Source organism: Gossypium hirsutum, chromosome A07 (genome assembly GCF_007990345.1).
Source record: "Gossypium hirsutum isolate 1008001.06 chromosome A07, Gossypium_hirsutum_v2.1, whole genome shotgun sequence".
NCBI lineage: Eukaryota > Viridiplantae > Streptophyta > Magnoliopsida > Malvales > Malvaceae > Gossypium > Gossypium hirsutum.
Window position 1 is genome coordinate 30,078,643 of NC_053430.1, and position 24,790 is coordinate 30,103,432.

Genomic DNA, 24,790 nt, shown 5'->3' on the forward strand with positions numbered 1-24,790 from the left:
ACTGATATACATAAAATAAACACTCAAGATTTGAGTCTAAAAACTCACTAGTAAATTACTTAAAGTTGATACCAACTACATTTGCCTAATTTTTTTCCTATTCACTTGAGCCTCCTCTTTCTCGATTACCTAAGCATAACAACCACATCAAAATCAAAACGAAGGCATACATATGTAAGAAAACCATGATTCATTTGCATGTAGAGAAACTTTAAAGGTTATCTATGACCTTAATCAACAGAATGAATTAAACTAAAATCTTCAAGTTTTCTTCCTTTTTCCTCAATTGAAAGATACAAAAGAGTTAGAAAGATTACTAGTTTACTAAATTCTCAATTTCATAAGGTAATACGTTTGTTTCTCCCCCTATGTAGATCACTCCTTAATTGTTTTCTCTTAAAAAACAAATCAGAGAAGAATATATAAGAAAGAAAATGAATACATAAATAAAAGAGTGTGTAACACCCTATACCGGACCCGACCGTCGGGTCTGGGTACCAAGTATCACAATTAACCCGAGTTACTTAACAATCTTTCTTACTTGCTTTATTTATAAGCTTAGACAATGCCAACTTGTAAACCCATATTTATCACATGACGCCACTTTAATCTTTTAAATATCACTACGTTTGAATACTAACTTCAAATGAACTTTCTACAATCACTAAGATTCTTACAATCATATTTGCCTTACTAAGTATGAACAATTAATTGGCTTACAACTTAAGACTTCAACATCAGTACACTTAATAAAACCCTCGAGGCATAACCTCTGAGGGTACCCCTCATACATATGTTATAGCTACGATGCCACTCGCGTGAGCCTGGCAGTGTAAGGCTTGGTCCCTCCATACGACCCTCGAGTCATTCATTGACCTTGCATACAAAGTAATACATTCGTAAGTTCAGATGAACTTAGTGAGATTTTGTGCAACAGTTTTCATAAAAGACTCTCAATTTTTGATTAAATAAGAGTTAGTGCACAAAATTAAAACTCTTTGAGTGTTTTAGGAGATTCCAGTGTTTGACTAGCGTAGTCGATGCCCATGCATTCTCTGAACTAATCGTTGGCGGAACATATTGACTGATTTAGTTGTAAATGTACTATTTCACACAACCTTTTTTTCTAGGACTTAACATTATCTAGCTTCAATTCAAACTTCTATTTTACCTTCCTGATTTGACTTATCATAAGATAACCATATACACAACTATGCAGATTGTCATCAACTATTGGTGGAAATGAAAATGTCTCGCCACAATGGCGGATTCTTCCATGATCCTTTCGTTCCATATCGAACTGAATATAGATATACCATATTATCTCAACAATTACCCTTTTATGACTTAGCATGTTCATATACCCTTATCTTAAGAAAACTCATTTACTAATATCTTTATTTGCGGCCCTTGAATATGAGATATGACTGATAGTTAAGCTCCCATTTTTCCTTGCAGACTCATGCTAGTAAGTAGTTCTATAGGACTTTACCACTTCAGACCATCTAACAAGATATTCCTAACAACCGCTAGTCTCCAACAGACTATCCCATCTTTAGATTGTCCTTGGCGGAGTTCCACATTAGATAGCCCTAAATGGTCTTCCCAACACAAAATAGTCCTGGCGGATGTCCTCTTTCTTTGTTAATCCCTGGTGGACTTTATCGATCAGTCAGTCACTGGCGGACATTCCTTCCAAGATAGTCATTGGCGGACTTCCCACTTTTCTAGTGATTTCTTTGCAAATAAACCTTTAAAAGTAAGACCTGGAAATCGTTTTTTTCCTCTTAAACCAGGTTGGCTTGTCCATAACCTCTAGTGGACTCTTAATGGTGGATACTTATTCGAGAATAACCAGAAAGAAAATTGCCCTTTAACCCCGTATAATCTTGCTCAAGACGTATTCATATATTCCTTCTGTCTTCACATATTGGTTGGCATTCTTATAGCACGCATGCTAGCATTTTCAAACGCATCATGATCATTATGTCAGACTGTTCGCCACACGAGTCATATAGTGACTTCTCCTTTTATTCCCTGACAGGCTTCCTTATTTGCTATCCTGGCAGACTTCAATTCACTATAAGGCGTACCTATTCACCACTAGATCATGGTATGGCTAACAAAGGACTTTTGAATTAGGAGAGTTAGTAAACCTCTTTCAATGTGTCGCTCCGTAGAGACTGAATTCACCATAAGGCGTACTGTTCACGACTAGAACATGGATGACATGTCAACATTTAATTAATTTTTTAAAATTTTAAAAATTAAAAAAAATTGTAAAAATTATATTTAAAAAGTAAAAAGTAAAAAAATTATAAAAAAATATTTTAAAATTTTAAAAATTAATTAAATGCTTATGTGTCATCCAGGTGTATGCCATATTAGCAAAGTTAACAAATATTAATTTGTACATAAATCATTATACCTTATAAATTTAATTGCGTTTTCATTTTCATTATTTATACTTAGTTATGTACTAAATAAAACACAAATACTCATCCATAATTCATTCATCACCACCCATTCAACATATCAATTTAATATACAAATTAATTTAAGATATAAATATAAAAACTTATAATTTACATATAATAATTTCTTTACTTAAAAATGAAGCAGAAATTATTTAAATTACTTACCCCTTTAGCTTCTCCATGATTCGCCTCCATTTACTCCTTTCTTCATTTTCAATTCTAATTCTTGTAGATAAATCACTTTTGGATGACTTTTGTATATCAAAACTAACTAAATTTCATGAATTTTCAATGAAATTCAAGTAGAATTTGATGGAAAATGTTAGAACTTCAAATTATCCTTTATCCTTTTCCTTTTCCTTTTCCTTTTATGGTCTATTTACATTTTAATCCTCTTATTTTTGCTAAAATTCAATTTAATCCCGACCAAAAAATCACTATTTACACTTTATTTTTCAGTGTCATACTTTAGCTGCACTATTATAATTTGATTAATGATTCTTACTTTCTAATAAATTTTACTAATTTATTTGACACGAGAGTTTTTTCAAATTACAATCCAACTCAAACTTCAAGGTTTGGTCGTTTAGATGGTTTAACTATTTCAATGATCCGAAACGAGTTTGTCCGTAGGTTGGTTTTGCTTGGGTTTCCCATCCTTTGCAGCCTTGAATTCTGCAAGTCTCGCCAGCTCTTTTACTGCATTAACAACTCCCCCTATTCTTGTTGCAATTTCCACCATCAATGAAACCACCTTCACTAGTGGAAGGACCTTGATGATTGGACTAGGATGTTCACTGCCTTCAACCCCCTCCGCTTTCGCTTTGGTTGATTCCTCTCCTGTTGTTGTTGCAATAAAGTGGGTCGTCGGCAAAGATTTCAATGCATCCACAAGTTCTTCTACTGCAAAGTTCATCTCTGCAACTTTGATATCTATGTTGGACGACTTTTTCATCTTCATGATTGTTATTGCCAGTTCCTTCAAGACATTGATCGAGTAGGAGCTTGCTTTCATGCACTTATTACTGAAATGTTTCCTTAAACATGGAGGTGCCTATATCCATTTACACAAGCAAATAGTTTAATCTTTAAGTATATATATCCCATTTTTGTTTGAAATCTTTAGGAGTTCTTTTGATCAGCTATGATTCTGACCTGAATTTCTGAGCTGATGCAACTATTTAGAGTCTCAATGCAGTAGGCACAGTTGCGCAATGAAGCCCCGATTTTGAGGTATTGTTTCCAAGGATGTCTAAAGTTGAACCGACCATGTGTCGGTTCCCATCTAGCGAAATTGGCCTGTCAAATTCATATTGAAGGTTCAACTTCAAGCACAAGGAAACGAAACATTAATCCCATTAATAACATTCTACCATAGATTCTTCGGCTGCCTTGGAATTAAGCACACATTTATAGCCTTGCATCTTCTTTTTTAAATCCTCCTCACTTCCATTCTCTTTGAAGTATTCAGTCACACATCCTGCAATTAGTTTGACAAAGAAAATTATAGTTTCAATCTATGTTCCGATATATAATCTCATTTGGTAATGATTATTTTCTTTTTAAACTTACCATCTAAGGAATCAGCAAGCTTTTCCATGTTTTGATGAATTAGATGGTGAAGCTCACAGCCGGCCCAGACGGGACAGAACAACATGGTTACAAGGATGCACAAGGAAGTTCCAATGGCAATTGTGGATAACCTCATATGAGCCAACTCAAACAACTCCACCACTCTGTAGCCAGAAACTGAGACCAAGCTGAAGGTGAGGATGAAGATCATAGCACCATAGTCAAAACGGGCTTTAACCGATGGGATAAACCTTGAGAAAGTTGCTGCTGAAGCTGCATACCGACAACAACAACAACAACAACATCATTACAACAAATAGCTTGAAACTTCGAGCCGAGAAAGAAAGTGAATTTAATTTCTTGGCATGTTACTTTAATTTTACTTACCGAAGAGAAAAACCGAGATCCCAAGAATTATGGGCTTCAATTGATCTCCTGACTGTTCAGCCACCAGGTGAATACCAACACCAAGTGCACCCGCTAGAAAAGTTGCTATAACTCGGTTAATGCATTTATAAAATGTGGCGCCTGCAATGGAAAAAAGAAGAAGAGTGAATCAAGTTCAATAAGGTAAACAACATGAAGTGAAAAGTGCTGAGAGGCCTTGAAGACTAACCCACAGTGTATTCGAAAACAACCACCACCGTCATTACTGCCCACATAGCATTCCCTCCAAAATCATCATATAAAGGCCTCATGTAGTAAAAAAGTGATACAATAGACAGAGCCAGTCCCACTTTGATACAATGGATTACCTTTCTAGGGTCTGCAACTCCTATATGCCATGCATTCTCCAAAACCCTCCAAACTTTCCAAACTATTATTCCCATACAACCTTTTAATCCTACCCATATTTTGCCTACTGCCCCAGATTCAGGCTCTAACACCTTCGATGTCCCACCAGGCACATTTATCCTCCATTCCAATCTGCTAGAAGCTTTATTTGCCATGTTGAAAATAAAGTAGAGCTTATCAGGCTGTCTGGTCAACTGGTGTGCCTCTCACTTTTTTTGTTTCCCTACTTGTCTACACTGATATGGACTAAACACCATTGTAAAGCACATATTTATACATGGAAAGCCCCTAAGTTAATAACCGAGTTTCGGTATGTAAATTCCAATAGTGAAAAACACTTGCCAGTTGTCCTTAAATTAAAGGAGATATACAGGAGATGGCCTAAAAAAATTCGATCACCTTTTAGCTGAACGTCATTTGCTTTAGAGTTTATATTAATAAATGCAAACACGATATGGTTTTGGCTGTTGTCTTTTATGCCAAGTGGATATTTTCTTAAGCAAAGAGGAGAGAAGAGACCTTTGGCACTCACTGTCAAGATAAAGATCATGGAAGCAGCACAAACTCAGGGAAATGCGCTTAAAAAAAGTTTGCATATAGATATGGTAATAACTAATCAATTTGAGAGAAAAAAATAATAATAAAGGGATTCAAAGGATCGAGACTAACATTACCGCACACCAATACTGATGGTTTTTCTAATTAAGGCTGCTGCCGTGGTTCTTCAGGCTAATTTAGGTTGAAGGTTCCAACTTAGTGCTAGGTGATGTGATGGGCACATGCCATAGTCAATTTCCCAGCTTGGTTACTGATGATGATTATGAAAACCACAGCAAATTAAAGCTATAACCAAACAATATATATGTTGTAAATGCATATCAGCTATACAGATAATTTCAGGTTGAGAAAGTCTGGTTTGTGTACAATTTTGACAGTAGCTTTCATTTTAACCATATGGATTAAAATATTGATGAAAACGCTTCCTCTTATTTGAAACTAAAGCCACTAGAATATTGACACAGAAGTTGGCACTTGGCAGAAAACGACCTATCATCAATTTTCTTGCTTAGATTGTTGCCATCTTTCATAAATAATATTTAATTTGTTTTCTTCCGTACTAATTGGCCAATTAATAAAAACACAAGATAATTAAAAATAAATTTAGCTAATTTCTATTTCCAAGATTTAAAATATTCATATATCATATACAAAATGCTGTCCCTCTACCATTCGACTATACAAGTAGACCAATATATATATAGTAAGAAAACAAAGATACCTCTTATGGAGTGCTTCAGCAATGAGCAGTAAGCATTAACTAGGGAGTGCTAAAACTGGGTTGCCTTTTCTTGATCACGATAGATATTTGTATACATGATAAGTTAATTTAAACGTGTATTGAGTTAATTAGTTAAAGATTCATGTCAAAAAGACAAAAATTAGGTGATAATCTTTTTCAACCATTTTTAAATTCCAGGGACATTATCCTCCATGGGATTTTTTTTATTAATTAATATTGACCGTACGTGTGTTCGGTCCAATCATGGAAACCAAGCTGCTTTGCTTCGCAATCAGATATTAGACAGTAATGGTGGCATTGTAAAGAAAAGTGGAGAACGTCTCATTCCTCAACCAGGGGAGCTACCTATATGGCCTTTAAGTTGGTGCTTTCTCTATCAAATCATATAAGTTGATGGCGTGCATATAGTGGATATGAACATGATAGATCGATGCCGTCCACTTTTCTTTCTTTTCTTTTCTTTTTTTTTTATAAATAAGGGATAATGATAGGTTGTTTGGGATTGAATGTAGAAATTAAATTATTATCTATTCTAATTAGTGATGCCATTGACGCTTCTTTTTTATCTCACCCCTTACTCCATTCTTTTCTTTTCTTTTTTTATATCATTCTTATTTTACATTCATGTTTTAACTTGCTTTTTTATAAATATATATTTAAATATGTCTCGGCTTAAATTTTGTATAACATTTTCATTCTCATTATGAAAATTTTGCCAGCTAAATTTCCAATAATATTTTATAGTATATTAATATTTACAAAATTAAATCAAAATATATTATAAAATGAAAGAATATATGATGAAATATATAAAAATATTTATAAAATCTATTTATATGTTATAAATTATTATTAAAAATATTAATTATAAAATTATTGATGAAAGGTTTTAACAAGGGAGGAAATAAAGAGGAGAATGTGATAATGCAAAGGAGGTTGATTCACCTAAACAAGCGGAGAGCTAGTGAAAGACAAAAAGAGGAGGGGGAAGATTATTTTGAAGGATGAGAAGGTTGAGTACAGAAAGTAAATGGGAAAGAATATCGCTTTGTCATCGTTATGAAAGATATTTATAGATAATGTCCTCTTGTTTAGTAGTAATCACGAGATAAGTTATTACATACCAAATATTATTATAAAGTGTGTGATGAAATCTATATTACTATTTCGTTGAATGTAGTAGGAGGCTGTTATACTTGATAGAAAATCATTTGTAGATATTATTTCAATAATGCTGCATATCCGACTCAAGTAGAATATAACAAAAATTGTTTTAATAAAATCATCTCGTCTGATTTAAAAGGAAAAACCCATGCTCTTCGAATGGGACAAATCAAAACATGTTAGGATGGGATATTTTGTCTTTTGGGGAATCTTAGGAATACGTGGAATAGTGAGAGGAATGGATGTTTTAAGTATATCGCAAATGAATGTATATATGGATGAGGCAGACGAAATGGGTTCCACTGTAACTTTAGTCTCGCCTCATTTTAGCCCAATCACAAGGAACAAATCTACCACACTATGTGAAATTAAATGCTAAATCACCCTTTCCCAAACAAGGATAACATCCGTGAAAAGAAAAAGGATTATCTAATCTAAGTTATTAATAGCAAGGGCGGCATAAGGGGGAGTCTTGTCCCAAAAATGATTAAATAATAATTTAATCTCTCTAATTATTTTTTAATCATTGATTCTTTTAAATTTTACATTTTATAAAAATAATGAGAAATTATTTTATAGACTTTTTTAATAACATAATTTATTTTAAAATTTTTATTGATGTTTTAACAAATTTTTTTATATTATTAACACATAATTTTAGTAATTTTTTACACTAAACTTTAAACCTTGAATATTGAATCTTGAATCTTGAATCTTGAATTTGAATTTGAATTTTAAACTGCAAACTTTGAATCCTAAACTTTGAAGGGATTTGAGGTTTGAAGTTCAAAGTTTGAGATTAAAAGTTTAAAATTTGGGGTTCGGGTTTAAGAATTAAAGTTAAGGCTCGAGATTTAAAGTTTAAGATAAAAAAATTATCAAATTTTATGTCAGTAACATAAAAAAAATTACTGAAAAGGGACCATAGAATAATACGATGAAAATGATGTATAAAATAATTTTTATTTGTTAGGGGTACAAATTAAATGTAATGATTATTTTTTAAAGACTCATACTATTATTGAAATAAATGATATGATGAATACCCCCCACAATTGGAATTCTAAATATTTTTATGTATTGTTTTCCCCTCCTTCACGAATAATATGTAAGAAAAGAAGACTTAAAAGTATTTTATATATATATTATATATATATATATATGAAGCATTTTTCAAGTAGCAATAAATATAATAATCAAAAAACAAGGAGGAGAAAGTAAAGCATCAAAATCTAAAAGAGATAAAATAAAGCATAGATAGATATTATTACATTCCGGTGATTATCCAATGCAGAGGTTTCCAAAGAAAAAACAAAACAAATTAAAGAAAACGACAAGTCTTTAGTCTTCAAGTCAAAAGTTAGACCAGGTAAAGTGTGTCGTATGGACTTTGCCAAAGCGGAAAGGTTTCACGAGATAGATAAGTCAGTTTGTTGTTTTGGATTACATCGTTGGTTTGGTTGGTTGTTGTTTTAATAATGGTCGGCTTAGAGAACTAATCACCCCTTTTCCTAACCATCAAAATACCCCCATCCTTTTTTATATTCTAATCTTCATCCTTTTTGCAGATCAACGATACTCTGGGATTTTTCTTTTCAGATTCCTAAATCCAACAAATACCTAAAGCCTTTGAGATATTTATATAGATCGATCGAAATCGAAGACAGCAGGGTGGCTTGAGAAAAGGGTAAGTCTGGGATTTGGTGGTTATTGGAAGTAAATGGCGAATCTGTATGTGAAAGCGGTGCCACCGGCGGATCTGAACCGGAACACCGAGTGGTTCTTGTACCCAGGAGTATGGACTACTTATATTCCAATCCTATTCTTCTCCTGGCTCCTTGTTCTCTCCATCTTCGGCTGCTCTCCTGGCATGGCTTGGACCGTCGTCAATCTCGCTCACTTCCTCGTGCGTTTTCTTTTCTTGTTTCTTCCCATAATTGTTTTTATTGTATTGAATGTTCAATTGGGTTACTTTTTATGCCCGGGAATTACTTTTTCTGTTTTGGGTTTTATTCGTTGTTTGAAATTGGCTTTGTATGGGTTGATTTTGAGTGTCTTGGATATGTTATTGCTATTTTCCTTTAGGTTCTTTTGTTTGATTGTTGATTTGTTCTTGTTTTAAGCTGTAGTTACACTGTTAAGTTTGAATTCCATGCATCAGTATCTCTCTTTTGTCTCAGTTGTCGTAGAAAAATTGTTTAAAGTTTGAACTGAAATCATCTCAATTGATAGATGGGAAATGGGTAAATCAGAACAATGTCATTATGTTATGAGAATCTGTTCTGAGTATGAGATATAGGGTGGTATATATTCAAAATTTTATTTCCTAGCATTCCAACATGTCTCTAGAATAGAATTAAGATTTTGTCAATGCAAACCTAGTCCATGTTGAGCTGTTTTACAGCTTGGCCATATATTATTACCTGTATTGGTAATTTGCCACCCGCTTATTCGTCTCTTTATATCTGTCTGAAGCCCTTAATGTGCTGCTTCACTTTCTATTTTGCATTAACTCATGTTGTTAGAAGGTTAGCATCTATCTAATCATGAGGCTTTCCAACTAGTTGATTGCTGTCTCTAAAATATCCATGCCTTCTTGGTATTTCAATCTAGCTGATCTTGTGCTTCTTTCTCTTGTAAAGATTTGTTGCTTTTCTGTTGTATTTCACAGAGTACAAAAGCCTTAAGTTTTTCTATGGGGCTATTTTTTTCCTATTTAGTTTCAGAACATCACCAATCTGCTTGATAATTATCTGAACCAACTTTGATTGGTCTATTTTCAGGTTACATACCACTTCTTTCACTGGAAGAAAGGAACCCCATTTGCTGAAGATCAAGGGATTTACAATGGCTTGACTTGGTGGGAGCAGATAGACAATGGAAAGCAGCTTACACGCAATAGGAAGTTTCTAACTGTCGTACCTGTTGTGCTGTAAGTCTTCCTTATTTGATATCTTGCAAAATGTGCGCATGCATGTTTTCATTTTCAAGCATTGAAGGTTGATTATTCAGCCTTTTCTTTTCTTCCCCTTATTAAAGTAACAAACTGTATAGACTACTAGGCATGCCAGAATCAAACAATGGGTAAAAAATATAGAGCCCACTGATTATATATGATTTTGTTTGTGCCATGGGAGAGTTTCTGTAACATGGCGTTGTTATTATTGAGTATCTTATTCATCAAATGGGTAGCTGTTGCTTTTCTCTTAACATATATCAAGTATGTTCATGTGTGTACAGGTATCTATGTTCTCATTTGCCTTCTGTGAACTAATATTTATTCAATTGCATTTGTAAAAAAAAAAAATGGTTTCTTCGAATTCCTTGACTTATCACCAACATGTTTGTCAGTTGGTCGTTTTTAATATATTAGCTCTCAAGGCTCAAGTCAATGCCAACTTTTGTTGTGATACTTTGTTTTTTATAAGACACTCATCAAGAAAATCCTGCCTTATGTAAATAATTTATCAGACCTTTTTAATTAGAGTTATTTGAATAGAAGATAAACAGGAAACTTGTTCCATTGGCAGGAATGGCTGGATTCAATGCGCAGTGCAATACATGAACTTTGGTTTTGTTAAATTATAAATTTTAGTTCAATTTTCACAAACCACCAACACTGTTACAAACATGATACCATTTTAGGTTTACTTATTGCATACATGATTATATTGACTCAACTTGGAAATAACTGGATTTTTTTTTTATATATGTACAATTGAATTAAAATTGAAGTTTCATGTGTGTAGTTGTACTAAAACAAAGTTCATTCGCATTAAACATTGGATCAAAGTTAATGTGTAACTTTTAGATTTATCCCTAGGTTTAAATCTACCTCCCTGTGTGTGAATGACCGAGTGTAACATCAAACTTTGAAAGACCAAAAGAGAACTACTATTATGTGATTAGATTTTAGTCTTGCTATGGGATTTGAGACTCTGCCAAGTATGCAGTTTGTCTTCAATTTGGTGCAGACTTGTAGAGTCTTGTTTCCTCAGACAGTATTTTGATAGATGATAACAACAGAATTTCATCCTTGATTGTCCTGCTGCTTTCATGAACCTCCGCAGCATGACTTCATGTATAGTTGATGGGCTTTTTTGTTTTGCCAGAGAGTTTGCTGCATTTAGGCATTTTGGATTTCATTTGCTGAAGTCAGACACTCAGATACCTATTGACCTTGTTTTTATCTGTTTACTGACAGGTACTTGATTGCCTCGCATACAACCGACTATCAACATCCTATGCTCTTTTTTAACACACTTGCAGTGCTTGTGCTTGTCATCGCCAAGTTCCCCAACATGCACAAGGTCCGGATCTTTGGAATCAATGCAGACAAGTGAATGAGTCTCCCCTGAAAGAATAGTTGGTTTTGCCTGCTAGAAAGCCACTGCTGCTTCCCCTCTGCTAAAAACTGGCATCTTTTGTATAGGAGGACATTTCGAAAGCTGTCTTTTGTGTTTTTGGTTTTTGCTGAGTCTGCGGACTGCATTTACAAGCTCTCTTAGATCAATAAGTGTACAGTGGAGAAATCTAATGTATGTTAAATACTTCACTATGCTCTTATCAGCGTATCACATATCTTCATACCGTAATCCATATCTTTGAATCTCTTATGGCACTACCTGGATGACTCCAGTTCGGTTTAAGCATTAATGTGAAATTGGGTGTTAATATATTATGTTTATTGGGTTGAAAATGCAGTAACATAATAAAGCTATATGAGAATATGGCAATAGCTGTTATAAGTTTGTATGGAAGGGACGTGATTCCAAACCCAATTCTTTAGATTGGAGAAGCATCAATAGAGAGGAGACGAGCCAAACAAATAGAACCGTGGAAGAAGTTACATGATAAAGACACCACAAAATGTTACATATATATATGTAAGTAGAGTTATTGACTTCTCAAGCTGCAATATTTTCTTAGCAAAGTTTGTTTTACTTATGTAAACCTGGAAAATGGGATGTAAACGTTAGAGCTACTAGTTTCCATTAAGATGGCTTTAAATCAAACTTAAGTGGGCATCCAGTATGTATTTATGATTTTTGTTAGTTACTTTTTTCTTTAAATTAACTATTTAATCTTTAATTAATGATTTTTGTTAAATTAAATATTAATAATTTTATTATTTTTTATTTCATGGAAGTTAAACTTCATTTAATTAATATTTTTATTAAATTAAATAATATCTAATTATATTTCTTAATTAATCTTTCTATACAAAACTTAATTAATTTATTAAAGGGAATAATGATAAATTTAGCCCTTAACATTTACATCTTTTATCAATTTGGCTCTTATTCTTGTTTTGAACTAAATTTAACACACAACTTTTCAAAAGGAGTTGAATTTGACCATCAACTTTTGTTTTCAGTATAAAATATATGTGGACGGTCACGCGGGTTGCCACGCTAATATCATTAATAAATTAAAGCATTTTTGTTACAAAAAAAAAGTGATTTGACTCTTTCTAAAAGGTTATAGGCCAAATTTAGCTAAAAAAAATGAGAGTCAAATTGACAAAAGATGTAAATGTTGAGGGCTAAAGTTATTCTTTTTTTTGTGAACATTAATCTCATTATAGGTTCTATCATATCCGCTCTTTTTTATATAAAGTTTAAAACTGCCCATAATCTCTATCCAACCCTTAAATAAAAGGATAATGAGCTTCAGTGCACTCGAGCCCACATCTTCTTACATTAACATTGTTGAATTAAGACTGAATCGACAAAATTATCAGTTCTTTATTAAAGTAAATAGTCTTTGGTAATAATAGTTTAGCATTATTATATGATGCACTGATAGTAAAAAGAAAAATTTCAAAGTAAGATTAAGAGAATAACATATGCAATTTGAGATATATTTAAAGTTTTATAAGAAATGGGACACATGTCATCATCTTAATTTTATTTGTGAAAGTATACTTATAAGTTTTTGCATTATTTGTAAATTTAAAACTTGGTGCATGTACTTTATTTTTAAGAATATACTTTTTAGATTTTAAAATTCATATCTAATTGTTTAGACTATTAAAATTATTTTGTTAAATTTAGGTCATTACAAAGTTATTTTTTTTAGTTACATTGCTACAAAAAAATTTTTTTAATTTCAAAAAGTCGCACAAAAAATTAATAAAAAATTTGTAACAATATTAACAGTTAAACATTGAATTTTAAAATCTAAAAAATAGATAGCCTAAATTCCTAAAAATAAAAATTTAAAGACTAAACTCTAAATTAGAAAAAAGTGTAAAGATATTTTCTTTTTCACTAGCTAGCAATATACTAAATAATAATTCATAAATTTAATTAGACATTTAATTTTGAAAAATATATTAAATTATATAATTTCGTTTTTAAGATACTAATTAAGTAATTTTGAATTTCCACTATTGCATTTGCTCACTTTAGAAAAAAAAAACTGACTAATATTGTCAAACATAAACATAAAGGAAAAATCGGACCTTTTATCAAAATATTATAAATTTTAAAAATATTTCTCTGAGTGAAGTTTGGGATTAATTTTAACGATAGTTGTTAAAAAAATACGTAAACTATCAAAATAGATATTTTTGTTTGTCTCATATTATATTTTAATCACTTATATTTGTAATGTTACGTTTTAGTCACTTACGTTATCATTTTGTTATGAAGTGGTCATTGTACCTTTAAACTCCGTTATCTCCCTAACAGCGGTCCTACATGGCAGCCCAAATAGGTTTTAAATGCCAATTTAGATGTTTAGTTGTTGGAATGAAAATAGGTTTTTAATTAAATAAATTTAATTTGGACTGCCACATAGGACATTCAAGTTGGCATTTAAAACTCATTTGGACTGCCATATAGAACCTCCGTTAGGGAGGTAACGGAGTTTAACAGTAGAGTGACCACTTCGTAACAAAAGGATAACGTAAATGACTAAAACGTAACATTTTAAACATAAGTGACTAAAATGTAATCTGAAATAAACAAAAGTGACTATTTTTATAGTCTACCCTAAAATAATCTTTCAACTTCCAATTAAGTTATGAAAAATTGACTTAAATGTTAAAAACACGCTAAATAAACCATTTCACTAATGGTTTTCATTATTGATAGTATATGTGTTAATGTAGTTATTAACTATTGAAATAATCGTTACGATGTTGACATGACATTTTACGTTAATAAAAAATATAAAATTATAGAAATTCAAGTTTAAAATGAATTTTTTGTCTAAATTCATTTGAGTCTTGACATTATTTGTCTATATTTTTTTTAAGCATGATTTTTTAAAGTAAAAATAAAAATTAAATTATATTGAAATGATTCTTTAAAAAGAACTTTTCTTTTTCTCACAACAAGTGAATCCCATTTTTTTAATAAGTTTTTGAAGTTTTTGGTTATGGTTTTTTTTTTAATCTAATTTTCTAATTGTGGTATTGATATTTGATATACAATCAATTCTCTCAACAACAATTTTATTTTATTTGTCAAATTTTTGGATGTTATAGATATGTGGTTGTTATACACTTATAATAGCATTTGATATTCATATTATATTTGGTTTTTTTTTAATATTAATAATATTATTAATTAGCTAGGTTTAGGTCATAAAATTTACAATTGTAATTTCATTTATTAAACATTATTTTCATTTAATAAAATATTATTAATATATTTTATATAAAAATAAACATTTTATTAAAATAATATCTAAATTAAAATTGATTATTTTTATTTTCACTTAAGAGTAAAATTTATTTTATTAAAATTTGAAATAAGAGGATGTTATAGAGAACTAATTTAGTAGACACGTGTAGCATCTTTTACCCAGAATGAACTGATTGTCACGAGCAAGAGATGTCACATTTGGGCACTAAAGCTAACTTAATTTGAGCATCAATTTCAAGGCTTTAATTTAACTTAAATAGACTCTTTTGAAGTTATTCAAGTTATTTTTAATCTTACTTTAAATTTTTGGATACAAAGGGGACTATTCAGAGCTTAATCGAGTCAAAACATGGTCAATGTCACGACACTAAGAAATGGGTGTCGCGACACTAGACTGATGGCACGACACTAAACTTCTGATATCAAGACAATGACCATAATCATTTACTACCTTCTTGAATTATTCACACATTTATTAAGTTACATATACTTAATTCATGACCTTAACATGTTCTTTTGTAATGGCCCAAATTTGAGGTTATCGGAACAGTGGTTTCGGAACCACAAATCCGATAAGAAAAATTTTATTTTTCTTATATTTTTATGGTATACAATTTCACAAAATGATTTTTTGAAAATTTCGTTCGAAAATTTCGACGTTTGGGCACTCAATTTAGTCAAAAGGACTAAATTGTAAAAAGTGCAAAAGTTGATTTCTACATGTTAGAGGTGTCCAATTGTTATGAAACTTTAAATTGGAGGTCCTTATATGGTAATTATACCATTGGTAACTTGGTAGACAAAAATGGACATGAGATAAGTGAAATAGAAAATTTTTAAGTTAGGGGCAATTTGGTAATCTAGTAATTAAAATGAATTAAAAGGGAAAAAGATGGCAAAAATCATCATCTTCTTCATATGAACGAAATCAGCAAGGGGGGAAGTCATAGTTAGGGTTTTCAAGCTTCCAAGCTCCATAGTAAGTGATCCCAAGCCCCGTTTTTAATGTTCTTTACGTTTTTGAGATCCCGGTAGCTTAATTTAGCTTATTCTAGCAATAATTTAACCTAGGGTTTATATTTGGAAAAATACCCATAGGTGAAAAGTGTTTATTTTGATGTTTTATGATAGAATATGAAGCTAGAAATTATGTTAAACAACTTTTGCTAAGCGATTTTAAGTGAAAACGAGTAAAACGACATAATCGGTAAAAACACCTAATGTTCATAAGTACATGTTAGAGTGGGAATTTGATGTTGCCATAGAAGGGAAAAATGTTCAGAATGTTATAAAACATAAGAATAAGAGATGAAGTTTAATTTCCGAGCCTTGGGGCAAAAATGTAATTATGTAAAAGTTTAGGGGCAAAATTGTAATTTTGAAAAATTTAGAGTCGAGGGCTGTTTTGATGAATGTGATTATTAAATAAGTTAAATTTACTATTTTAGATCAAGAAGTACGAAACTCGAGGTTAGACAAAGGGAAGAATAAAGTTGAAGACTAAGTTGGTGAATTTGGCTATAATTGGTACCGAGGTAAGTTTACGGTAAATAAATGCAATATTTCAATATTTATTATTAATGCTGTTAATTTCCAGCAATTATGAATTTATTTTATGAATTTATTTGATGATGATCCAAGCATGAAATGATAGAGAATTAAAATTTAAAAGTCCCGTTGATACATAAGGATGGTACTGGATACGAATGTCATGACATTTGGGTAAAGAGATCCCATGTAAGACCATGTCTGGGACATGGCATTGGCATCCTTAAGATCATGAGAGGTCCCCTGTAAGACCATGTCTGGGACATGGCATGGGCACCGAGACGAGAGGTCCCATGTAAGACCATGTCTGAGACATGGCGTTGGCACCGAGATGAGAGGTCCCCTATAAGACCATGTCTAGGACATGGCATGGGCACCATCACGAGAACATCCCATGTAAGACCATGTCTGGGACATGGCTTTGGCATGTTATTATCAGAAGAGACCCGAGTATCCTTATTATTCCAATGTAGCTCAACGGGCTTGTAAACGAATCATGTTCATGAAAGTTCAGTTTAAAGCATAAATGGCAAGCTCAGGTAAGTTGTAAGACTTAAGAACTTATTATACTATCAATTGATGTTCAACGATGCAGCAAGGATTGAGTAAGTTATGCACACAAGTATTCTAAGTAAACAAGTAAGAGAACTAGTATGAGATTAACTAAAGAGTAAACTAGAGATATAGACATTGAGTTTAATTATTTAAGTTAAATATTGTTATTTATTTGCTAGTAAACTTACTAAGCTTTATGCTTACTTCTTTTATTTCTCTTTCTCTTATAGTATTGCAAAGCTACTTCAAGGATCCTAAAGAAGTCGGAGATCGTCCACACTATCAACTACAACTGCTCGGTATTTTATATCGAAACACGTTAGAGTTATGGCATGTATAGGGATTTAGTTATTTTGTATGTTTGTAATGATGATTTTGCTAATGAGTGATGTGTAAGTATTTGATGATGTATGGTTATTAAAATGATTAAGGATGAAGGTGTTTGTTGTTATGAAAGATTAGGTGATAAATTATGCATGGAAATCATGAAAGGATAAAATTTTGCAAAGAAACAGAATTCAGGCAGCACAGTGACGTGAATTTGAAAAATCACCCAAGATAGTATAAAATGGATTAGAGGGTGAATGATATATGGAATTAAAGCTTGTTGAGTCTATTTTCATGGAAAAATAACGGTGTAGAAAAAGGAAATTTATATTTTAAGATATGTGAATTTTAGTAAGATAGGGTCAGAATTGTTTTTGGAGTCCCCTGTTCTGAGTTTAGAAAATAATTACAAATTGTACAAAAATGGTTATGAGTTGAAATTTATATGCTTAGATTTCTTAATGAGTCTATTTTCTGTAGAAACAAGTAATAACTTCATATGAAAATCCTAAAGTGAGAAAACTTATTTTTAGTGACTAGAGGTCAGGGCAGTCAGGTGGTGAAACAGGGGAGACTTTAACTAATAAACTGTACTAATTTGCTGAACCAAAAATTCTAAAAATTTTATGGTGAGTAGATATATGAGTCTAGTTTCAGAGAAAATTTACGGAATTAAATTTCGAGTTCTTTAGATCAAGTTATAATTAATTTAGTAACTGCTGCGCGCTTGGACAGATTTGCTGCGAATAATGAAATAAATTTTCAAACCTAGTTTTTATGCTCCGAATTGGTAAGATAAGCTAAGTAATGCCTCGTGCTTGACTCCGGAAACGGTCTCGGGTAAGGGGTGTTACATCTTTATTTTATAATTTTAATGAAATCTATTTAGGTAAAAAAAATTCTAAAGTACTTACAAATTTTAATTAGAATATACTTCCTTCAAGTTTTATCCACTTCTTTCCCTTTGTGTACTCTTCTTTCATCTTTTTTCTTGTCTTTCTCTTCATTTCACATCAATTTCATAAAATATGAAAAATCAATACACGTTATTCATATCACATTCATGCTCAAATATTTGAAATAAACATGATACTATCGCTAAATCATGAAAATCTCACCATGAATCTTTAGTTTCTCATATTATCTATATTTTATCTCTCTCCAAGTATAAACACTTCACTTCTAACTTGAAATCTAAGCTTAAGTTGTAGGTAACTTATGTCTGTTAAAGGTTCCCATGAAATTTTGATAGGTTCTAGCTTGGAGGGATTTTTATTGATGATAAAGATCAAATTGCAAGAAAAGAAAAACTTTTTTTCTCCAACAATGGTGGGTGACATGAGAAAGATGAAGAAGTCTCTACATCTTTTCCATCATAAGATCTATCTATTTTAATAATAATTTAATACATTATAAATAAAATATTATAACTTAATAATAAAAATATATTAAGCATCCTTATCCACTTAGTATTGGCAAAAATTGTTCTCTATATCCTCAAACATTTTACCATTAATTCAATTTAATCATTTTATACTTTAAATTTCTCACATTAACTCCAACATTTTGTAAAATCTTACAATTTAATTCATAACTCGGATTAATATCTCTCAATGCATCAGTCATTTAAATTTTCTCCAATATCCTACTATCTTCTCCCTTACACTTATAGATCATATTTTATTTATTCTGAAAATTTTGACTTACAATTGCTCAAAATTATATTGTTACAACCAAGGGGTTCTCGAGGATGTTATAAAACGTATTTCATACTTTATGGTTGTTACTGTTATAAATGAAAAGTTGTTACAGAGGGTAAAAATAAAACTTAAAAACCAATTCTATAACAAATTTATAGGATTAAAAGAGGTTGAGTGTTCTACCAACCCCTTTAGATTCGTTCATGAACATGCATATTATACTTAAAAACTAGTTTCAACTATGCCATTCGTTTAGAATAATTCATGGATTTTGTGATATCAAGATGTATACCTATATGTTATCTTTTATATATATATATATATATTTATAATTATGGTTTTTGACCATCACTGCTACTATTAATTGTGATTTTGTAACTTTTGTCATTGTGGGGTTAATGAAGGATGACCATAGTTCATAAAAGAAGATGAATAATTATATATACATAGAAACTGCACTTTGGATTATGTATAGTTGATTTTGAATTGTGATAGATGACCCAAAATTTTACAATATATAACTTCAATAAAATATTTTGCACTAATGCTTTTATGCTTACTTAACTCAATTGAATAAAACGTTGATTGTCTTTCCTTTAATATTTTATAAAATTATGATCATAAATGTAAGTTATTTGAGAAGTGATATTTTTAGACATTGCCTTACAATGTTGAAGATGATACTTGCTAATACACAGATATCTTAATCAAACTTTAAGTTATATTTAAACTTATTTTCAAATTACATATTTTATAAATGCTTATATATTTATTTATAAAATATCTTGCTTATTTAGCCTATGTATCAAACTCAACCAAAGCTAATACAAAATGAGGCATTACAGTATTACAGTAGGAGCTATATTACTTGATTCTGGTGTTGGCCCAAGAGGTGGCGCTACTACAAGCCGTCTACCACAGCAATACTCACGAATCTTGGCTATAAAATTAGGTGAGCATTATGGTTGGTGCAGGTAAACCGGTTTTTCAAAGTACAATTTGCTATGAGTTAATAGTAAATAAGTAGAGTAGGTTAGATACTAGCTATCTAGGTAGCTTTATTGTTCGACAAATAACACAAATTCTCCGCCTTCTGTAATCAAGTTTCCTATTCAAAATGGTCCACCATCTATCATTCCTCCTTAATTTATGACATTAATAGAATCCTTCCAATCACACGTTAGAAGCATAAATACACGTTTTAACTTCAGTGGAGGAGAAGCAACGATAACCAATAACATCATTTCATGCTACGACCAAGCCTCTTAACAAACATTTTGAGAATTCAACTTCGCAACCTGAATTTGGTTATTGTTTTTCATTGGGTCTTAAACTTTAAATTTTACCATTGATATTGAGACTTTAATTTTAAGAGTCTTTAAAAGCAACTTTAGGTTCTAATGTGAGAATAATTATCGAATTCAAGGTCTAGCTTGAACAAAAAAAAATTCAAACCTCAATACAAAAATAATTATCAAATTTACAACCCAATTTGAAAAAAAAAAATCAAACTAAGCTCAAGCCCAAATAGCGATTTAACTCATTAATAAACTCTAAAGTTTTGTCAATCTACCTCTTTTAACTCTCTTTTTGTCCTCAGCTACAAACAAGAATTCAATTATTTGAGCCAGCAGTCCTACTTCTGATAGATGAAAATAATGAACATAGATCATGTTTACTGTGACAAAAAAAATCAATCACAGCCCTTTATTCACTTTGTTTTTTTTTTTCTTCTAACCACACGGAAAGCTTAAGACAGCCTCTTCAAACCAAACCCAAAATAGCTCTAATCTGTTTACATTGTCCAGAGAAGAGTAGGAGATTTTAAAAAAAGAAAGAAAAGAAAACCATTAATTATATATGTATTCTATATATGATCTGTTAGTTCTAAATAACTTTAAGCAAGTAATAATAATCAACCATGTGAAGAAAACAAAAAGAACAGTTGGATGATGATCTCCTTTAGGTTCTTCTTTCCTTACCATGATCCTCCTCCTCCACCAAACATTCCATTAGTCCAATATCCAGCTGAATTGCCTTGGTCCTTATTTTGATCAACTTCATTGGTAATGTTTGTTGAAATGGGTTTCATTTCTCCAAAAGGAAAGAAAACCCTTCCTCCATTCTCTTGAATACTATGAATACCTGCAGCCCTATTTTCAAGTCCATCAATTGAAAAAGTAAGTGCTGGTTTATAGTCTTGCATGGAGAAACCAGTTGAGTAAGGTGTAGTTGAGTCTGGTTCGGGTGCTGGAACGAAAGAATTCAACCCTCTCGATGCCATTCCAGTCCTGAGCAATCCCAAAGCTGAAGCCGAAGGGTACTTTTGCTGGTGGTCGTTGTTCTCAACTTTAGCAACTTGTATATATTGAGATAGACCATGACTCGGTTGCATAGGAGGGAAACCCAGGTTCAGATCTTGTTGGCCTTTATGGGTGTTAGGGTTTTGAGAAGACAAATGTGAGAAACTTGTTGGCTTTAGATCTGCTGGAACTTTGGCTGAAGCTGAAGAAGAAGAAGAAGAAGAAGGAGATGAAGAGCTTGATAATATGGATCTTCTGTTCTTTCTTGAACCACCTCCAACTGGAACATTCCTTAGAGATCCACCTTCAGTCCAGTACCTTCTGCAAGTCTTGCAGAAGTATCTTGGTTGAGTGAGGCTGTAGTTGTTGTAATAACAAAACTTGGTGTTGGTAGAGTTACATCTTGGGCAATTCAATTGCTCTGGTGGCCTTGTTTTTCTCTCTAATATTGGTCCCCTTGTGCATGTATTAGGAAGCATCTCTTCCATGGGCTTAACCAAACCAAAATCCTGAAAACCCCGGGATATATATATATATATATATATATAAGAGAGAGAGTGAGCAATCATTTCACTATCAAGACAAAAGAAAAAAAAACCCAGACATATCATAAACACCAAAATTAACTTGAAATAGAAGAGGAAAAAAAAAAAAACAAGTACACAAACAAAACAAAGTAGGCTTTTTACCTGCTAAATTGTATTGAAAATGAAAAGAAAAGAAAAGAAAACCCAAGAAAATAACAATAAGTAATAACAAATAAAACCTTTTTCCATCCCTTTATCAGCCATCAAAAGTAAAGAAAAAAAAGATGGAGAAAAAGAAAAAGTTCAGCCTTCTTTTTGGTTCCAAGAACATATTAAACTTGCACCCGCCATGAATATATCATTGACAAGGAATAAAAGATAGAAAATATTTATAGCTTGGATTGTCTCTAAAAAAGAGAAAAGAAAAGGAAACCAAGATCAAATCCACCTACCTGTGACCATTTAGCAGCATCCATTAATTTGAGAAGATGAAACCAAAGTGAGGAGAAAAAAACAGAAAGGAATTCTCAAAGAGAAAAGAGAATTTGACCTCCTTCAGTTTGTGTGCAGCTGCTGTTTTTATTTGATATAGAAAGAATGTTTTTAGAGTGTTTGTATGGTGGCTTTATCTGTTGGCTTTCAGTTTATGGACGATGAAAAAGGAAGGAAAGAGAGGAGAGGGCTTGTTTGGACTACTCATAAAATATTACGAACATTAATTTCTCTTTTGGTCTTATTTTATTGTGAAGAATTTCTGCTTCAATCTTATTTAAAGACATTATATTTGTTTATTTGAATGTGGGTGGAATTATGAGTGTGTGGACTGTAGGTGGGTTACTACTTTTTGACCTCATAATGGGAAAAGTCTTTATTCTATGTTCTTCTCCTGTTACTTTTCTTTCTTTTAAGTTACTTTGTTTAAATTTAGACGAAATATCAGATTTAAATATGTGATTTATGCTATTGTGGATACATATATATGTATATATGTTTAATATGATTATTTTGGTCTGTGGAAAAAGAAATTGATCACACACGAGACCTGGCCTGTGAGGTGAACTTGTCAAAAGATCCTCCACGCTGCTTCTACTTTTTCATGTCCTTAAAAGTAGTTCCTTTCATTTGCTTGCAGTTAAAGTAATCTATGATTCACCCTGTTCCTTTTTCTTGGCCAATCATTTTATTGTAGAAAATGATTTAAAATTACAAACATTGTCAGAGAATAGTAGATACATGCAGATGAAATTCTTTAATTTCATTAAGTTAAAAAAATAAGTTACACTTGCTGAGTAGAATTTTTAAATGAGATTATTACGAATTTTAAGATAAAACACAAATTGAACATGAAGAACGTGATATTTCTCAATCCGTTTAGAATTTTTTTCATTCTTCACTATTTTTCATAATTTTATTTTCGTTTTTTAAAAACAATTTGAATATAATCTTCATAGACCCGATGTTTGTTTGAGTAGATGAGAATTCCCATCTCTAAAACATTTTATTTGTTGGCTCTAAATACATATATAAGGTAGTAATTTGATTGGAAGAAGATATATTTACCTGTAAAGTTGGTGATGCATGAATAGGAATCGCACATGTGTAATTAAGAACTGATCAAGTATACCATTGTTATTATTAGAATTTTTGCTTTTAGTTGGAAAAAAGAATCTCATGCAGAATTCCAAACTGAAAAAAATATGCTACGCAAAGGTAAATTAACCAGTTCCCAGTTCCCACCTTCAACAACTTTTGGTGAACAAAAAAATTTACCAAGTCATGCATTCTTTTTCTCCATCAAAAAAGTGGGTTTAAAATTGAAAGTTGATGGAGGGAGGCGACAGGAAGGCGACAAAGCGAAAGGTAGGGCCTATATAGTGGGATATTGGATGGAAGATTAAATATTTGTTGTATTAACAACTTTTTTTGTTTGGTCATGGCTTTTCTTTTTGAAATATTAAAAATAATATTAGGGGTGAAAATCATGGACTTAGAATCTCAGTGGCTATATATTATTCCAGTTTGGTTACAACATGGAAACCTCCTTGCATTTTCGTCCTTTGTCTCTTTTTTCATTGTAGTTTCACATTCATCGTTGTTAAGACTTGACACCACCATTAAAGATAAGCTTACACAGTCCATTACAACACGTGTCGACTTATGTATGTATGTATATATGGTAATCTTTACTGATAATGATGAGATTTTTATTCAAAAAGCCAAATCTTTGTCATTGAATTTTCAATTTTATTTTCTTCTTGCAACAAAATGATGAATGTCAAAAGGAAAAAACAAAACAAGAAAAAAAAAGAGAGCGTGTGTGTTGTTTCTATAACTACATAATTATAAGGAAACCTTTTTATGTCTCCTAGACATAAAAATGTTTGAAAGCATAGATGCTTTGGTGGGTAAGCTTATATTCTGAGGGACTGGTTGGAAATGGGTTGGTTAGAGTCATTCAGAAGGTGGAAGACATGGATGGATGTGGTGCTCTACACGTCATTTCTCTTCTCTTCCACCCTTCATATTTCTTCTGCTCTGCATTTCACCCTATATCTTCCTTATTATCAACCTATAAACGCCCAGTTTTTACAGCTTCAATGTTTCCCAGCTTTCGCTTCGCCATTTCCACTTTTTCAACTCTAATTTTGTATTTATTTCATTTGTCTACTTATAATTTTCAAATTTAAGGATAAATTACTATCTCGAATTAACCTACAGCAACTCAAATTAAAAAATGACATTATTATTTAGAATTTTTTTAATTTTTTTATGGATAATCGTTAATTTAATATTTATTTGACTTTAAGTCTTTGTTTAATTAAATTAGTATTGGATCAACTCATAACACAAAGTGAATTAAAGACTTA

At 31.6% G+C, this 24,790-nt stretch overlaps 3 protein-coding genes across 3 annotated transcripts; 1 reads left to right on the forward strand and 2 right to left on the reverse strand.

Annotated features, from left to right (window-relative positions):
* Positions 1-2,988: 2,988 nt before the first annotated feature.
* LOC107952972 (aluminum-activated malate transporter 10) lies at positions 2,989-5,232 on the reverse strand. The gene is made up of 6 exons (XM_016888184.2): positions 4,666-5,232; positions 4,437-4,577; positions 4,050-4,322; positions 3,851-3,957; positions 3,633-3,776; positions 2,989-3,531 (listed from the first exon to the last, which is right to left on the reverse strand). Exons 1-6 carry the CDS (start codon positions 4,997-4,999, stop codon positions 3,082-3,084), a joined length of 1,449 nt encoding a protein of 482 aa, XP_016743673.2. The 5' UTR covers positions 5,000-5,232; the 3' UTR covers positions 2,989-3,081.
* Positions 5,233-8,648: 3,416 nt separating this feature from the next.
* LOC107952971 (ORM1-like protein 2) lies at positions 8,649-11,903 on the forward strand. Its single transcript, XM_016888183.2, has 3 exons — positions 8,649-9,214; positions 10,092-10,240; positions 11,513-11,903. The coding sequence occupies exons 1-3, from the start codon at positions 9,029-9,031 to the stop codon at positions 11,649-11,651; spliced, it is 474 nt and encodes a 157-aa protein (XP_016743672.1). The 5' UTR covers positions 8,649-9,028; the 3' UTR covers positions 11,652-11,903.
* An 8,864-nt stretch (positions 11,904-20,767) lies between these two features.
* Positions 20,768-22,675, reverse strand: LOC107952970 (dof zinc finger protein DOF2.5). Its single transcript, XM_016888182.2, has 2 exons — positions 22,376-22,675; positions 20,768-21,905 (listed from the first exon to the last, which is right to left on the reverse strand). Exons 1-2 carry the CDS (start codon positions 22,397-22,399, stop codon positions 21,072-21,074), a joined length of 858 nt encoding a protein of 285 aa, XP_016743671.1. The 5' UTR covers positions 22,400-22,675; the 3' UTR covers positions 20,768-21,071.
* Positions 22,676-24,790: the final 2,115 nt, after the last annotated feature.

Coding starts and splice junctions, on each gene's coding strand:
- LOC107952970 (XM_016888182.2), bottom strand. CDS start 22,399: ATGGATGCTGCTAAATGGTCACAG. Junction 21,906..22,375: donor ATGCTGCTAAATGGTCACAG/GTAGGTGGATTT, acceptor CGGGGTTTTCAG/GATTTTGGTTTGGTTAAGCC.
- LOC107952972 (XM_016888184.2), bottom strand. CDS start 4,999: ATGGCAAATAAAGCTTCTAGCAGATTGGAATGGAGGATAAATGTGCCT. Junction 4,578..4,665: donor TGTTTTCGAATACACTGTGG/GTTAGTCTTCAA, acceptor TTTCCATTGCAG/GCGCCACATTTTATAAATGC. Junction 4,323..4,436: donor GATCTCGGTTTTTCTCTTCG/GTAAGTAAAATT, acceptor GTCGGTATGCAG/CTTCAGCAGCAACTTTCTCA.
- LOC107952971 (XM_016888183.2), top strand. CDS start 9,029: ATGGCGAATCTGTATGTGAAAGCGGTGCCACCGGCGGATCTGAACCGG. Junction 9,215..10,091: donor TCAATCTCGCTCACTTCCTC/GTGCGTTTTCTT, acceptor GTCTATTTTCAG/GTTACATACCACTTCTTTCA. Junction 10,241..11,512: donor ACTGTCGTACCTGTTGTGCT/GTAAGTCTTCCT, acceptor GTTTACTGACAG/GTACTTGATTGCCTCGCATA.